The following is a 17,371-nucleotide window of genomic DNA, read 5'->3' on the forward strand; positions in this document are numbered from 1 at the left end:
GTTTAGGCACACTTGGGCCAAAGAAAACATTTGCCTCTGTCCTCCTGAGCTACATGTGGTAAAAACACATGCTAAAACCTGTCACTTGCATCTTAATTTTTATTTTGTTTTGTTTTGTTATGGGGGTTGTTTTGTTTGGTTTTGTTTTTTGAAATAAGGTCTCACTGTGTAGCCCTGGCTGTCCTGGAACTCACTATCTAGACTAAGCTGGCCTTGACTTCACAGAGATCCACCTACCTCTGCCTCCCAAGTGCTGGAATAAAAGGCATGCAGCACCATGTCCAACTTGCATTCTGATTTTTAACAGCTCTTTTTATGAATGAAATGGATAGATGATTGACAGGTAATGAAATAAAGTCATACATATGACTGTTGTATAGGAGGGCTCAGGATACAAATTATTCATTGTGTCTATGTATATAAGAGAACATATTGTAAAGCATATTTTAAAGTTTCAGAATACTTAAATAATATGCATTGATTTTATTTATATATATAATCATATATATATATATATATATATATGAGAATTTTTATTATACTGTGTTCCTCCTCTTTCCTGGTTTCTAGTTAAAAACCAGGACATCCCTTACCAGGAATAGCCGCCAAGTTTCTCAATCAGCCAGCTCATGCTTGCCTACTCCTTTCTACCAGTTACTAGGACTTTCCTTCTTGTCATCCTTTCCCTCCCCTCATTCTGTTCCTGCTGCCTCCTGAGTCCTCACTCCTACCACTACACATCTCACAGCCACTTTGACTACACAGTGAGTGAGTTGTGGAACTGATAATAGGGACCAGCTAGTGGAGGAAGGCTATTAGGGAGAGGGGAACTTCTGTGAACATCCATGCTTTTTATAACATTGCCAGCCAATCTGTGGGTGACAAAGGAGCATAGACAGCTCCTTCCATCTTTTCTGGTTCTCCTATTAACCTCTCTCCTTGACTCACCATGGACTGTTTCAACCACAATGAGGAGAAGAGAGAAATGGAAAAATAAATGGATCCTGGGTCAGATTGCCAACTCTATTCCAATGCCTCAACACAATGTGAACCCTGTAGAAAAAGAAAAAGAAAAAGAAAAGGAAAATCAAACAAAAAAAAAAAAAAGAAAAGGAAAATCTTTACCTAGGATCAAGCTCTTTCTGTCTGCCAGAATAGAGGCTAAAAATACAAACACACTAACCCTAAGACCTGAGAACTCAGATTACACAAAATATAAAGACCTCAGCACACCAAAGGAAATATCAGCAGAGAAAAAAGACGGACTACAGAGTGGGAGGAACATCTTTGCCAGCTACACTTGAGACAAGACATTAATGTACAGACTATGAGTTACTGCAAATGTTAAACAAACAAACAAACAAAAAACCTCAAAATGACCATCAATACATGGGTAAAATAATAGACAAATATTAACAGAGGAAACACTAATGATCAATAAATATTTCAAAATTGTTCAACATCTTTAGACATTAGAGAAATGCAAAATAAGAATCATTTGAGGTTCTGTCTCACCACAGTCAGAGTGGCCATCATGGAGAAAACAAAGGACAACAAATGCTGGTGGTATGTAAAGACAGGGGAAACATTCACTCAGTGCTAGTGTGGGTGTAAACTGGTGGAGCCTCTATGGAAATCACATGGAAGTTTCTCAAAAACCTACAAATAGAACTATATATGACCCAGCTCTACTGTTCTGGGGTATATACACAAAAGACTTTACATCCTACCAAAGAGAAACTTGCACAGCCATATTTATTGCCAAATGTAGTTATTTATAGGCACAAAACAATAAAATCAACCTAGATGTCCATCAACAGATGGGTGGATAATGAAATGGTACAGATCCAGAATAAATTTTATTCAGTGGTAGGTAAAAATGAAATTATGGGAATTTTCAGGAAAATGGATGGAGGTAGGAAATATATTGAGTGAAAAAAGAAAACAACTCAGACTCAGAAAGACAAATACCACATGTTCTCTTATATATGTGGACCCTAGCTTTTAATATGATGTATTTGTGGGTATGAGTATATTAACATCATGAAAGTCAAAAGTAGACTACAGCGAGAGGAAAATGGATTAAGGATGTGGGGGAGAGGGTAACAGAACCCATGTGGCATGGTAGTACTAAGGGGATTTCTTTGAGGTGAAAGGGCAGAAAAGGGAGAGAAAGAGAGGAAAGGGACTGACCAAATAAATTATGTATGAAATGCCGCAGTGAAGCCTGTTAGTTCATATGCCATCTTACCAACCAAATTGCTAATAGTTTTAAAGAGAGGACAGGAAACACATATTTGTTTCTGCAAAGTATTGTGTTTGCTCATAATCACGATCCTTAAAGGACTATGAATGTGTGAGCTTGGAGCTGTTTGCAGATGTTAGCACATTTAATTCTAGAGACATTTCCCGCCCCCCTTGCCCCCAAATCTTTAGATGTGAGCATATAACCTGTAGAAAACTGCAGTTACCAGGAAAGTGTACAGGGGAGCAGGAGCACGAGAGCTGGGGAACTGTGGGGTGCAATTGCTGTAAGGGAAGAAATGGAAAAAACAGTTGGGGGAGACTGACTCACAGAGGGAGGAAAGAGGGCAACGAAGGGGAGAGGAACCAGGAAAGGACAAATAACACTAAGATGTTTGGGAAAGACACAGGGAATTAGTTTATGGTTATTTAAAATTACATATATGTCCCCTGTGTACCCCACTCCCAGCCCACAGCTCAGTCTCCATCCACATTGGCCTGTGGCCACCTAGAACACTCAGGTGAGACCCCTACAACACAGCCCCTTGCCTCTGGGTCTCCCTGCTTAAGCCCAGCAGAGTTGAGCTACACTCTGTCCCCTGCATACTCCATATCCCAGATCATAGGCCTTCCTGCATTCCAAGAGGCCTTGGGCCATCAGGGACCACCAGGTAAGACTTGCCCTATCACTGCCTGCCAGCTGGTCAGCCTAAAACACTACCAACAAAGGTAAGCTGCACCTGCTCCATGACACCCCATTTTCTGGCCCACAACTCAGCCTGCATTACCAGAGGCCTGATAATAACAGACAACCCAATGGCTAAAGGCCGGAGTAAGAACACAAATAACAAGAGCCAGGGCAATATGGCATCCTACTACAGCAAGCCCTGGACAGCCTAACACAGCTGAAGCACAAGAAAATGATCTTAAATCCAATGACAATTACAGAGGTCTTTAAAGAAGAAATGAATAAATCCCACTGGGAAATACAGGAAAATAGAATCAAATAGGTAGATAACTCTAAAGAGGACATAACTAGATCATTTAAAGAAATACAGGAAGGTACAATTAAATACATGAAGGAAATGAGTAAAACTATTCAAGGCCTGAAAATGGAAGGAGAAACAATAAAGAAAACACAAATTGGGGCAAATCTAGAGGAGTGAAACAGGGAAGAGAACAAGAACAAGAGACAGAAGCAACAAAACACAAGAGATAGAAGAGAAAATGTCAGGTATGGAAGGTATGATAGCAGAAATTGATACATCAAGTCAAAAATGTGAAAGTTACAAGTTCCTGAGAATATCTAACCTAAGAATAACAGGAATATAAGAAGGAGAAGACTCCCAGCTCCAAGGACCAGAAAATATTTTTAACAAAGTCATAGAAGAAAATTCCCCAAACAAAATAAAAAGATGCTTATACACATACACGAAGCTTACAGAACACCAATAAATAGGACCAGAAAAAAAAGTCCTTCTGCCACGTAATAATCAAAACACTAAATTTACAGAACAAAGAAAGAATATTAAAAGCTTCAAGGGAAAAAGGTCAAGGAACTTATGAAGGCAGACCTATCAGAACTACACCTGACTTCTCCAAAGAGGCTCTAAAAGCTGGAAGGGCCTGAACAGATGTCTTGCAGCCTCTAAGAGACCACAGATGCCAACCTATACTACTATACCCAGAAAAACTCTCCATCACCATAGACGGAGGAAACAAGATATCCCATACAAAACCAAATGTAAGCAATATCTATCCTCAAATCCAGCCCTACAAAAAATACTAAGGGAAAACTCCATGCCACGTTGGGATAACTATATCCAAGGAAACACAGGAAATAAATAATTCCACCCAAAAACAAAAGAAGGAACGCACACCCAAATACACACACATACACACTAAGACTACCAACATCAAAACAACAGGATTGGTATTTAATATATCTCAGTATCAATGGACTCAACTCACTAATAAAAAGACCCAGGCTAACAGAATGGTTGTAAAACAGGATCCATCATTATTGTGCTGCATACAAGAAACACATGTCAGCAACAACATTACACTAGAGTAGAGGGCTGGAAAAAGGCTTTCCAAGCACACAGACACAAGAGGCAAGCTGGAGTAGCCATTCTAATATCTAATAAATAAACTTTCAAGCAAAATAATCAAAAGGGATGGGAAAGGACACTCCATACTCATCAAAAGAAAAATCCACCAAGATGACTTCTTAATTCTCACCATACATGCCCCAAATGTAAGGGAATCCACATGCATTTTAAAAAATTACTAAGGCTTAAACCACACATCAAACCCCACACATTAATAGTAGAAGGAGACTTCGGCACCCCTCTCTCACCAGTGGACAGGTCATTGAGACAGAAACTAAACAGAGAAATAATGAAATTAGCAGATATTATGAATCAAATCACCTAACATATCTAAGGAATATTCCATGCAAGCACAAAAGATCAGACCTTCTTCCTAGCACCTCACAGAACCATCTCCAAATTGACTAGGTAGTCAGTCACAAAGCACGCTTCAACTGATACAAGAAAATTGAAATAATACCTTGTATTCTATTGGACTACCATAGATTAAAGCTGGACTTCAACAACATAAACAACAGAAGTCTACAAAGTAATAGAAACTAAACAACTCTCTACTCAATGACAACTGGGTCAGGACAGAAATAAGGAAGTTTAAAAACTTTCTAGAACTCAATGAAATGAAGACACAACATGCTCAAACTTAGGAGACCATCAACTTAATATGGAAAAACAAAAGACCAACATAAGCTACAACTGTTCTGTACAATACAAGAACTTCTGGAGGTATCACCATCCCTGATTTAAAGCTGTACTGCAGAGAAATAGTAATAAAAACTACATGGTATTGGCATAAAAACAGGCAGGTTGATCAATGGCATCAAATTGAATACCCAGAAATAACCCCACATACTTATAGACACCTGATATTTGATGAAGAAGCCAAAACCATACAATGGAAAAAAGAAAGCATATTGAACAAACAGGGCTGGTCTAGCTGGATGTCTACATGCAAATGAATGCAAATAGATCCATATTTATCATCCTGCATAAAACTCAAGTCTAAATGGCTCAAAGACTTCAACGTAGAACTGGATACACTAAATCTAACAGACGATAAAGTGGGGAAGAGCTTTAAACTTATCGGCACAGGAGACAACTTCTTCAATGGAACACAAGAGCCCGGGCACTAAGATCAATAGTTAAATGGGATGGTGACACTAATGTTTACTGTGGATCTTCACACCTTGATGAATGCAATCACAAAACATGGATACATGTGCAGAGGTCAGACTCCTAGGTGGTTTTATATCCTGTCAAGTTGATGACATTGACTATCACACACCCATCACTGACAAACACACATGCAAACACACATACACACACTTGTTTAACTTTAAAGTGGCTTTAGTAACATATTAATATTGATAAATAACAACACAGCATAGTTATAATAATATTTGCTAATGAAATGCCCAGCAGCACTGTTCTGATGCTTTAAGGCAGGTGACCTTTCCTCCACATCCATCCTGGTGTGACCTCTCACTACTGTTTAATTTCTCATATTGATGAATAGGAGGTTGTTGGGAAGGAAACAATCATTTCTGAGTGCTGTTTGGAAAGTGAACACTCAGTTCCCCACATGGGAAGAGCTAAGCTGTTTCCAATCCAGCCTAGGCAGACCTCTGGCTGGGGAGGAAGTGGTGGTCAATGGCTATGTCCAGGAGAGAATGCTGGAAAGGGCACCTCAGCTTCTGCTAAGTACAAGGAGACCATGAGCAAGGAGGCAAAGGCTGTTCCCCATGACATCAGCAGCCCCTTCCTGGACATTCTACTGTATCCTGGAGAGCTCTTGGCATCCCCTGTGATGTCACCACTGTTGTAGCAACAGCAAGTGCTCTAAGGGCACTCACTCAGTACCTATAGGTCTTGTCAAGATGTTGGCCAGACTAAGGAGTCTACTTGGAAGAAATAATGGGGCCCATAGAGAAACCCCAGGGAGTCAGAAGGAAGCTGGGCTTCCAGCTGAGGTTAAACCACCAAGAGTGAGGTGGTTCTGGGGAAGGCGCAGTGAGTATTGGGCAGGGGATGGAGAGCTTCCTGGAGGAGGTGGGTTTGAGCTGGGCTTTTCAGTAATGGAGTACAGGAACAGGAGGCTCCAGGAATCAAATAAACTTCCTTGCTTATCAATCTTCCTGAAAGTCCAGGATTCCATAAGAGTAGTTCATCCATCCCCAAAGTCTGGAGTTAGGGAAGCCAAAACTGTTCTACTGGCAGCTCCAAGGTTTTACTCGTACTGGGCATTGAGGGGTAACATAGGGACAATGGGAGATGGCCATCAGGAGTCAAGGAGCGCCACTGTTTCCCAATTTAGGGCAGGGCATCACAGCACTTCAATCCCATTGGTTTCTTCTAGGTGCCTTGGCTATGGGACAGCAGTAACAGAGACAGGAACATGCTCCAGGCCATGACCTTATATTCTCAGGATTCCTCTGACCACCTCCCCTGACAGTGGCATCTATGGGTTTATGAATCAGTAGTTGTGGGTGGGTAGCAAATCTCTAGTGTAAACTAATTGTCACAGGTCATGGACCAAGACAAAGACTGGATCCTTATTGCCAGCTCTGGAGCGTTTTGGTCTGTCGAGGGGAGAAGTGATCACTCTGCTGATCCTGTTCTGCTACTCGACGGGTTTTGAATCCACAGTCACTGTCCTAGAATGAAAGGCAGGGGGTCCAGGCCTGTCCACAGCCCCTGAGTTCTTGTGACTGCCATTATTCTCCTGGCTTCTGTAACCCCAGGCTCAAGGGCTCTGAAGTCAAGTTGCATCCTGTGCAGTTGTGAATAAGCCTGAAGAGGCCATCTCTGTGGTCACCTGAAGCATGTGTAGAAAGGCGAAGAAAACACATGGCTACTTAGATAGCCACTTCTCTAAAGAGTGGTGGGAGAGCTGAGATCTATAGAGCAGGCAGCTCAGGCCTGGGACAAAATCTTTAGCATGTCACTGGGTGTCAGCCACACACTCTGCCAGTATGGAAATCAAGGTTGTCTGTCAAACCTCTATGCCTTGTCACTATGCAAGTTCACTTGAGTTCTTCTCCCTACAGGGGCCAGTGGGGAGCCATCATCCCCCACAAATCACCTCTCCAAGAGGCAGATGAGGGAGGAAATGGAGAGGCTGACTACCCAGCTGCAGGTGATAACCCAGGAACGAAATGACCTGCGGGATCGCTTGATCCTCCTAACAGAAGGATCCTTGGACAATAGGTATTCATTGTGTCAGTTTTGTGTCTGCAATGTCACCTTCGTTTTATCCTTTTACGGTCATGAGTTCCAGGAGGCTGCACCTCCAGGGTGTTTCTGTGCCCAACCTCATGTCCCTCGATGCTTCTCAAAGGAGAGGCATGAATTTGGGCAGACTGAGATGGGGAAAGGACTCTTCTGCTTCCTCAGATCCTGTGGCCTGATCACAGAAGACAGGGATTGAGGCAGTGGAGAGTGAGTTCCCAGCATGCATTTGGAAAGACCTTCACAGTTAGTGGCTTGTGTGACATACTATCTGCTGTGAGTTTGGGATGAGATTTTTTTTTTTTTTTTTTTTTTTTTTTTGGCCTGGCAGGCCATTGAGTGCTAGAACCTCCTGGTAACAACTGGACTGTCCTGGTCCTACTTGCTCTGTCTCAATGCATGACTGTTGTCTCTGACCTTCTGCCTTATACTCTGAAACAAAATTGCTTCATGCAATTCCTCAGCATTCCATTCTTCTCTCTGTCTCTTCTTTGTCTCTCTATCTCCTCTATCGTGTGTGTGTGTGTGTGTGTGTGTGTGTGTGTGTGTGTGTGTGTGTATGTATATATACATGATTTCATGTCTATGTGTCTCACAAGATTCTAGGAGCCAGGGTTCTGTGGTAGAGGCTGGGGATCTGCCCGTCTCACAGTTTGAATGCTGAGTTCTGGAAGTTGCACTTTAAGCAGGGCTGCCGTGGCCTATGTGGTCAGATTGGAGGACACTGGAAGGCCTTGGGTAGTTTATGAAGCTGTCCTGATGCTGGGTTTCATCCCCAGAATTATGTGCACAGTCTGACTCTACAGTAGTGGTCACCCAGGTTCTAGAATCACTGCTCTGAAAGAAGAAAGAATGGAATCACATGCTGATAAATCTATTAACCTTCAAGCTCCATTTCTCCATGTTTTATTTCCACCTTGTAGTTATCATGAGTTTTAATTCTATATATAATTTAGACTTAATCATTTAATTCTAAATAAAAAAGTGCCTATATTAATATTTAAAAAAAAAAAAAGAATGGAATCACAGGTTTTGGGTGGCCAAGAAATGGGGAATGGACTACTGGCAACAGAATGGGATAGCCAGCCCCTGTGGCTTACTGACTCTCCTCTCTGAACTCATGAAACACCAGGGCACCCTTCACTGGACACCTAGCCTCTGCTGCTGTCTCATAAGCAAGTTTCCTGAGTAGCAAGACATGCCAAGACTTAAGGCCCAGAATGTGGAATCTTCTAGGTTTGGCTAGGCCAGGGCACAGCCCGACTTCACCAGATTCTTAAGGCCTGTATTCATGTGGTTCTTTGCTCTTGGGGCCAGGCCCTACAACAGGCCAAACCCTTTCGTGGAGAAACTCAAGAAGGAACACAAACATCTCATGATGGACCTCCAGAGCTTGGAGACAGAGAAAGCTGAAGCCTCAGAGAACCTCAGGGAGCTGGACAAGGAGACTGGCTTCTATCGGTAAGTGCCATCAGGGACCCCAACCCTTCTGGAATGGCCATCAAAGCCTTTCTTTGTTTCTCAACTGAAGAGTCCACAACTCTGGTTCTATCCCTTCTGCCACTTGGCCATCAGCCTGCCTGTGCCTTTTCCACTCAGTTGTGCTAAGTGTGAAGGAGACTGTTAGCCTCTCCCAGCATTGTGCTTCCGGCTTCAGGAGCTTCTAGATAGAAAAGGATTGAGCTTGAGAGGGGTGTCAGGCAGCCCTGGGCCTCAGGGGCTCCGTCAGGGTTTACAGAGCTTTTTCTTACAGGACAGGTAGTTAGAATGTTCTCCCCTTGGGTCTCCTGTGCCTCCTTGAGGGTATTTGTCCAGTCTTTGTTTTAAATTTTAATTTATTATAATTTATTCAGTTACATCCTGAATGTTATGGCCTCCTTGTATCTTCCTGTTCCTACCCTCCCTCCCTCTTCTGCCCTACTCCCATCTCCTAGAGTTCTGACAGAAGGAAGCATTGTTCCCCACCATATGGCCAGAGTGTCAGGTCTCATCCAGATAGCCAGCTTCCCCTTCCTCTATGTGCCTGCCATCCCCCCTTCTTTTTGATGCTTCCGCATGACCTTAGAAGATAAAAGACAGGTGGAGACTTCTCTTCCATTTTGAAGGGCTTGGATCCCTTAAGGTGTTGGGGACTTTAAAACTTCCTTCTAGGTATTGGGAACTTTAGGACATGTCTAATCTACGGCTGCTCTCTCTGTGTGATCTAAGTGCAGCTTCCGCCTGGGCTGTTTCCTAGTCCTTCATGAGAACTTGGGGCGCAGGTGAGGTTTATGGGGCTGGATATAGGGACTTGAAGGAGGAAGTTGGCAGGGGCTGACTCTGCAGAGGGTGTTTCCAGCAACCTCCAGAGCAGGCTCCTGATGGAGCAGACTCAGCTGAAGAAGAGAGTGGACATGCTGAGGCAGGAGAACAGGAAAGTGCAAGGGGATTGGGCCCTGCTGAAGCAGATCTGCAAGGACCGAGAGGAGAGCAGCGACCTCCAGACCAAGCAGCAGCAGGTAGGGGCAGTCAGCTGGGTCAGGCTAATGTCCAGCCGCATTCGCCCAGTGACCTGCCTGTCCACTCATCCACCCGCCTGTGCTTTTACTCTCCACTCTAGAAATCCTCTCTATGTGCTTGCTCCTGCATGGAAGCCTGTGCACGCCTGTGTGCAGCCCTCCACTAAGCACGACCTTGTAACCAACAGGAGCTAGAGAGACTGGAGGAAACGCTGCAGTGCATGCGAAGTGGAAGCAGCTGGCCATGCAGCAGAGGGACTCGATCTTCAACCTGAAGCGTCAGATGCTGGTCCTCCAGATGAGGTAGGAGCCTAGGCTGGGAGGAGAGGGTGACGCCATCTGGGTCCCCTGTACCTGGGATCTCTGTCTTTTCTTGGCTTCTCTTTGCCAGCAAAGGTAAGAGCCACTGCAGAGAAAGAACGCCTCCAAGTACTGGGCTGGGCCAGTCAACAAGAACTTCAGTCCAGGACAATATGTTTGATGCCCTGTGTGTCTGAGGCATTGGGACTCCCCTCTGTCCTCCTTCATATGTTCTGAGCAGTGTACCCTTCAACGCACAGACATATACAGGCATCTGCCTCCCGTTGTTTGGGATCTCAAGGTGTCCACAGCCACACTTGGCTGAAATTATTTAGGAACGTCTCCAGATCGATCAGCATCCCTCCCCTGACCCTGATCTGTAGCGTTTACCCATTCCAGTGAAAAGGGCTCTCTGGAGAGAACAGGTGAAGGTGTTTCCAGAATGAAGCCAGCAGCTGTGTCTGCTGCAGGGAGGATCAGAACCTCCACAGGAGTGTTCTGTAGCACACTCCGTTAGAGAGCCAGGATGCAGTTTGGCAGCTCCAGCCCCAAGGAAAACACGGGTTTCTGTTTGGTGCCTGAGCCTGTGCCGGGTTGTTGTGCTCAGACACACAACTCAAGAAACGCTACCCAGCAGGACAGGCTCTACCTTGCATGTCACTTGGGTGCCAGGCGCCTCCTGAGCAGGAGGAGTGAGCTGCTCTCATGACTTTGTTGAGGTACACAGGGCGCAAGGCTCCATTGTGTCTATAACATGATGTGGTCCATCAGTAGCTCATCATGGAGAACGTGTACATCCCTCCTATGCTGCTGACTATGGCAGGCTACTGCTACAAAAGGATGGCCCTGGACCACAGTAGAACGTCCTTGCCTTCCTAAGACAACAGAGATCATACACGACCTAGACCAAGTTCTGACATGTGCTTAAGGCTGAGGAAATGTCCAGGTCCAGCTCTTAGACTCTTATTCGTTGGAGTTCCAATGACTTCAGTTAAAACATCATGTTAACTGTCCAGTGCCATTGAGGTGGTGGGAGGTAGCAGCCTGACAGCTCACAGGGCAGATCACCACTAGGCCTGTGCCTTAACTGTCTTTCTCTCCTAGGTCTGAGAGACTGCAGCATGAGCTAAACCTGGCCTCAGTCCAGCAGGAGAGCCTCCTCCTGCAGAAGGAGCAGCTGGATGAGAAACCACCTGCTGAGCCCCATCCCCAGCAGCCATGGAATGCCTGGGATGACATTTCTTTATCTAAATTTGTTACCTTTGTGTGAATAGACCCTAAGTTTTTCTAGCCATTGAGCCAGCCAGGCTGCTTCTGGGTCTGATTTCCTTTACTTTCTGACACTACCCCTTCAGAGGACTAATGTGACCACCTTCCCACTAAGAGTCCAAGACCATCCACAGCCTGTGGGTCTGTGCTGCTAAATCTGCAGTGAGGGAATGCTGCTGAGCATAATTTTCTATTGGTGTTTTGGTTTGGGTTTTTGCTTTTACCTATTTTGGTTTTGATTTTGTTATTGGAATGTTATATGTTATTGTTTTTCACATTTTCTAAAGATATTCACTGTTAATGTTGATGGACCTTTTAAAGCCTGTTATGAAAAATGTATTTGTTATGATTAAAAGTATAATTTTCAATTCCTCACTCCTTAAGGCCATGATTTTGTTCAGCTGTGCTGTTTCACTCTTGTATCCCAAGAACTCACAGGCAGAGATGGATCTCCGTGTGTTCCAGGCACCATGGCTACAAAGGGCATGGTGTCTTGGTGTTGATAGTGTGGCTTATTCCATGGAGACACACCTTATGATGGAATTAGCACCATACTCTACCCATGATGTCATGCATTTATCTATCCCTACAATACAGTACACTCCTTATTGGGCCCGTGAACCAAATCAATGAGAAAAAACACCTGAACAGCTTTATAGCTTCTGAGGAAATGAAAACCTTCACTAAGGGGGTGTAAAAGAAATCCGGAAACCCTGGGTCATGTGCCTCTTTTTTTTTTTTTTTAACCATACAGCATTCCTGATGACTGCACAACAGAGAGAATGGCCTTCCAAGTCATGGTGGGAAATAGATTTTTCTATCAGCTCTTGGCCTTTGCCCTATCATTTGGTGTTCTGTTTATTTTGGGGGGGTCACTTGTGTTTATTTTGTCTAAGGTAGACGTATTTTGTCTAATGTAAGTGTTTACTCCAAGTTCTTGCAGTTCCCTCAGAAGAGGGAGTCAGAGCCTCCATGAGAGATGATGGTTAGACACCATGTGGGTTCTCTGAGAGAGCAGCAATTGCTCTTCACCTAGGAGCCATCACTCCAGCTCTTGTGCTGGGCTTGTGTCCTTCCTGCGCATGCGCTGCATTAGCTGGAGTGGACCTCGCCCAGTCAAATGGATGTGTGTCTGCGCTGTGTGGGGAGAGGTACATGGCTAATCGTCTTAGGCTGCCAGGTATCCACGCGGGGCTCTTGTGCCTCACTGTTCTCCGTGGATTCAGGATCGTGCCCCGGCATCACTTCTTCTCTGTTTTGCAACAGATCTCACCTCTCTCCGAGGAGGAGAATGTGGAGAAGTCATCTGTGGTAAAACAGAGACTTGAGATGCTCCTCGTGCAGGCTAGGGATGGGGAATCAATCGTTTCTGATAAGAAGAAAAAGATCTTCATCTGAGCAGTGCTGGGAAGAATCTCCAAGGCAGCCATGGTACTTGGAGCCTGCAGCACGGGCTGCATGTTTCTGGTGCAGAAGACGCATGTGCGAGCCCAGGACATGAGAGGGACTTCGAAGCTGCCCTTTTGCCAGGACAGATCTCAAGAGTGTATTGAGCAAGTGTTTCTTCCAGGTGACGCTTTCTCTGATTCTTGGAATAAATCTGATTTCTAAGACTGGAGGTGAGTCAGAGAGTGAAAGTGTGGAGGAAGTAATCGTGTGGGTCTCCAGACAGTTGCTGGCAACCCAGGCTCTCTAAAAGCTCAGCAGCAGAAGCAGGGTAGAGGCTTCGCTTTCTCTCTGCCATAGGGAACCATCTCTTTCTGAGCTCACACTAACAAGAAAGGGTATGTAGATACTCAGGACACTAGGCGAGACTAGCTTTAGGCCTACTCCCAAGTTACTATGCTACATAATGGGCCTTCCTGTTCATCTTAGCAGCTGGAAAGAGCCTGTGTTTGGCTGCTTCTTAAATGCTGCACATGTGTAGCTTAACCAGGCTTTTCCTACTGGCACTTGTGCATGAGGACTATAGTTTTATATCAACCTTTCAAAGGCTATACTGCCCTTTAAGGGGTCACTATGGAGAGCAAGGACAGTACCCTTCATGGCCACACAGCTAGATGAGCAGCCAGGTTTTTCTCAGCTCTCACAACCCAAGTCAGCCCATTAGGTTGCTCTCTGATCTCTTATCAACGTGATTGTAAATGGTTACAGTTCCCTGAGCTGCCTTTCTCCATGACCCAGACAGCAGGAACTCTGAGCTCTAGTGCCTTTCTAGTGTCCACTGCTGGCATCAGAATCAAAGACATGGTGTTTCCAGGTCTTGCAGACATTGAAAATCACCCAGGAGCCTCTGGACATGTCTTCCTGGCCAAACACTTCAGTGAACTATTCCTGACCTTAGCTCCTTGTCCTTTTGCACTTTTGCCCTAAGACAGAACTCTATCCAAATGCCCCTGGCTTTGCCAGGAACAACTTATCAGATGGGGAGTTGGCTCTCATGTGTGTGTGTGTGTGTGTGTGTGTGTGTGTGTGTGTGCCCGTGTGTGCACACCTTTATATGTTAAACAGGCTAGCCTTGAAATCGCAGAGATTCACCTGCCTCTGCTTCCAGAGTGCGGGATTAAAGCCAGCATTCCCTTTTGGGATTCTCACTGTTACAAACTTTAGTGAGCGGAAGGAGGGAACTGTGCCAGCTTCCTTTTTATCCTGACTACTTCTTTTTAAAAAATTAATTAATCGATCATTTAATTCACTTTACAATATGCAAGTAGCCCCCAACCTCCTCTCCTCCAAGTCCACACTCTCATCCCCTTCCCCCATCACCTCTCTGCTATTCCTCACAAAAGGGGAGCCCTACCCTCTCATCACCCACCCAGCTCATGAAGCCTAGCCAGGGCTGAGCACATCCTCTTCTCATGTAGCCTGGTGAGGAAGCCCCACCAGGGTACAGAGTTCAAAAAGCAAACAACGAGTCTATGTCAGAGACAGCCTCAGCTCCCCTTTCTAGGGGACCCTCAGGAAGCCTGAGCTGCCCATCTACTTCATTTGTGTAGGGTGCCTTGGGCCAGTCTATGCATGGTCCTTGCTTGGTGCTTCACTCTCTGCAAGGCCCACTGGGCCCTGGTTAGTTGGCTCTGTTGGGTTCTTGTAGAGCTTCTGTCACCTCCGTGTCCTCCCATTCACCCCCAACTTTTCCACAAGACTCCCGATGCTTTACCCAGTGTTTGCCTATGAGTCTCAACATCTGTTTGGATCTGCTGTTGGATGTGCCCTTTCAGAAGACAGCTATGCCAGGGTCATGTCTACAAGCATAGCAGAGTATTTATTGGTAATAATGTCAGGGGTTGGTGCTCTCCCATGGGGTGTGTCTCGGGTTGGGTCAGGCATGGCTGGATGTTCCCTCCAGCTCTGCTCTATTTATCCCTGCACATATTGTAGGCAGGGTAAATTTGAATCAAATTTTTTGTGAATTTGTTGGTGTTCCCCTCCCTCCACCTGGAGTCCTGTCTACTCAGAGGGTGTCTTCTTTACTCTCCATGATCCCTGCTGCTAGGAGTCTCAGCTGGTGTCACCCTCATGTCCTCTCAGAGGCCTACTCTGTCTTACGTCTCCAGTTTATCACAGAGATGCCTTTGCCTATGGCTTCTCTTCTCTGCTTGTCCTCCGTGCTGTCTGGGCTCTCCATAGCTCTAATCTCCACTGTCACTTCTCTCTGTGCTCTCTCTCTCCTACCTCGTTCCCTCTCTTTAACCATTTCTGCTGTCTATTCTATTTCCCTTTGTGAATGAGACTTAATCATCCTTCCATGGTTCCTCCTTGTTCCTCGTCTTCTTTAAGTCTGTGAATTGTAGTGTGTTTATCCTGTAATATATGACTAAGATTGGTTATACGTGAGTACATACCATGTGTGCACTGACTAATTTTTGTTCTTTTTTTTTTAAACACTAACAAGTCAGCTTCTAGAATCATGCATAGCAGTGCTCTCGGCTTTTTGTTGGAAGGATGAACAGGTGAAGTAGAGATGATCCCTGTTAACTGCTCAGAAAGAGATAGAAACTCCAGTGAGCGCACCTCCATTTCTCTGGGGTAGACCAGGGATTCAGCTCTGAGACCCAGTGACTCCATGAAAGAACAGAGCTCTGGCCATAATCAAGTCAGCACACTGCTGTGTTCCTGAGCACCAAGATCATGGCAGACCCTGTTCTGGTACTTTCCCTACAGCCCTCAAAGGCTCTTCCCGAGAGACAACACAGGCAGAACAGCCTGGCAGGCCCCTCTATGCAGAAGAGTGACCTGAGGTTCAGCACTGTGACTCCTTCCCATCCTCCTGCAGGGTGTGCCAACTGTCCTGCAGGGAAAGCAATCCCTCTGCAGAGAGTGGCTGAGAGTCCACAGGAGCTCTTGAAAACCAGAAGAAGAGCTCACCTTCCCAAAGAAGGAAACCCAGCACCTGAGGAGCAGACTGAAGTCCAAGGGTGTCCTACCCGGGGGCGGGGGGGGGGGCGAGACACAAGCAAACCAGATGCAAATAGTCATGTGATCCTCCAGGCTCTCAGAGGAGATGGAGTGCTGCTTAGCCAGCTTGCTAGAGGAATGGCTGCAGCTCAGAAACTCTGGCTGGATAAAGCAGAACTCATGTCACCCAGACCCTTTCTTTCCACTCCTTTCATGTGTCCTTCTGTCTACAATATGACAGGGAACAAGTGTCCCCTGTCCCCTACTGAACCTCAGAGAAGCCAGTCAGCCTGGTCAATATGGGGGCGGGGGAGGGAGTAGCTAAGAGGATTGGTGAGGGCCATATTGTGGGAGCCTCTCAGACTTCCCTGATTGACATCTCATAACTTGGTATCCCACAGCTCTCTCTGGAGTTTTTGTTTAATAGTCCTTATCTATTAAGGCAAATCCCCCTGTGTACTTTCTCTATTCTGTGTCATCTCCTTCCTCCAACCTCAGCGCTTCCCATCACTATTTTGCACTTTGGATCTTTATTTCAGAGTCCATGTTTGAGGATGGTCAAGCCAAGACAGTTGATGCCAGAATCATTGTCAGGATAGAGTCTCAGGATAGGATTCTATAATTAGATGGCTTGCTGGACAAGAAGAGAGACTAATTAGGGAATGTGAGGTGGTGATATATTCCAACACACGGAAGCAGAGTGATTATTAAGATGTTCATCAATAATGAGAGAGGATGGGATGTAGTCAAAGATGGTGCATTTCCACTTGTATTTTCTCTAATGCCTGAGAGGTGTGTGGTAAACTGATTGCAGAAATCATGAATTACTGCGTATTTATATTTTAAAACAATTAAAAATATGTACATGGATATTTTGTATTAATGAATGCCTGTGTCACATGTGGACCCAAGATACCAAAAGAGGATGTCTGATTGCCTTAATGTAGAGTTACAAATGTTTGTGAGCCACCATGAGGATGGTGGTAATTGAGCCTGGGTTCTCTGGAGAAGAACTGGTTAGTGCTCTTAACTTCTAAACCATTTCTCTAGCCCTACACTACTTATGCTTAAGAGCTTTGACATGACGAAAGAAGACAATAACAGGTAAATTGTTTTATGGTAAGTTAGGAAAGTTAACATAATTTTGAGACATGGGATGGAGATAGAGCTCAGCAGTTAGCACATGCTGCTCTGGCAGAGGACCTGGGTCCAATTTCCAGCCTTCATGTGGTGGCTCATAACTGGCTGTAAGTCCAGTTCTAGGGGATCCAGTGTCTCTTCTAGCCTCCATGGACAAACACACACACACACACACACACACACACA

The 17,371-nt window shown here is 45.1% G+C and overlaps 1 protein-coding gene across 1 annotated transcript in view; it reads left to right on the forward strand.

Annotated features, from left to right (window-relative positions):
- LOC127212228 (disks large homolog 5-like) overlaps positions 1–11,648 on the forward strand; it is a 50,034-nt gene extending 38,386 nt beyond the window's left edge. The window contains exons 2-6 of the mRNA XM_051172274.1: positions 7,400–7,559; positions 8,898–9,041; positions 9,919–10,078; positions 10,470–10,474; positions 11,483–11,648. Of these exons, the coding sequence (XP_051028231.1) occupies positions 7,400–7,559; positions 8,898–9,041; positions 9,919–10,078; positions 10,470–10,474; positions 11,483–11,648 (635 nt within the window). The remainder of the gene's footprint in view (positions 1–7,399; positions 7,560–8,897; positions 9,042–9,918; positions 10,079–10,469; positions 10,475–11,482) is intronic.
- The last annotated feature ends 5,723 nt before the right edge of the window (positions 11,649–17,371 follow it).

Source organism: Acomys russatus, chromosome 30 (genome assembly GCF_903995435.1).
Source record: "Acomys russatus chromosome 30, mAcoRus1.1, whole genome shotgun sequence".
NCBI classification, from domain to species: Eukaryota; Metazoa; Chordata; class Mammalia; order Rodentia; family Muridae; genus Acomys; species Acomys russatus.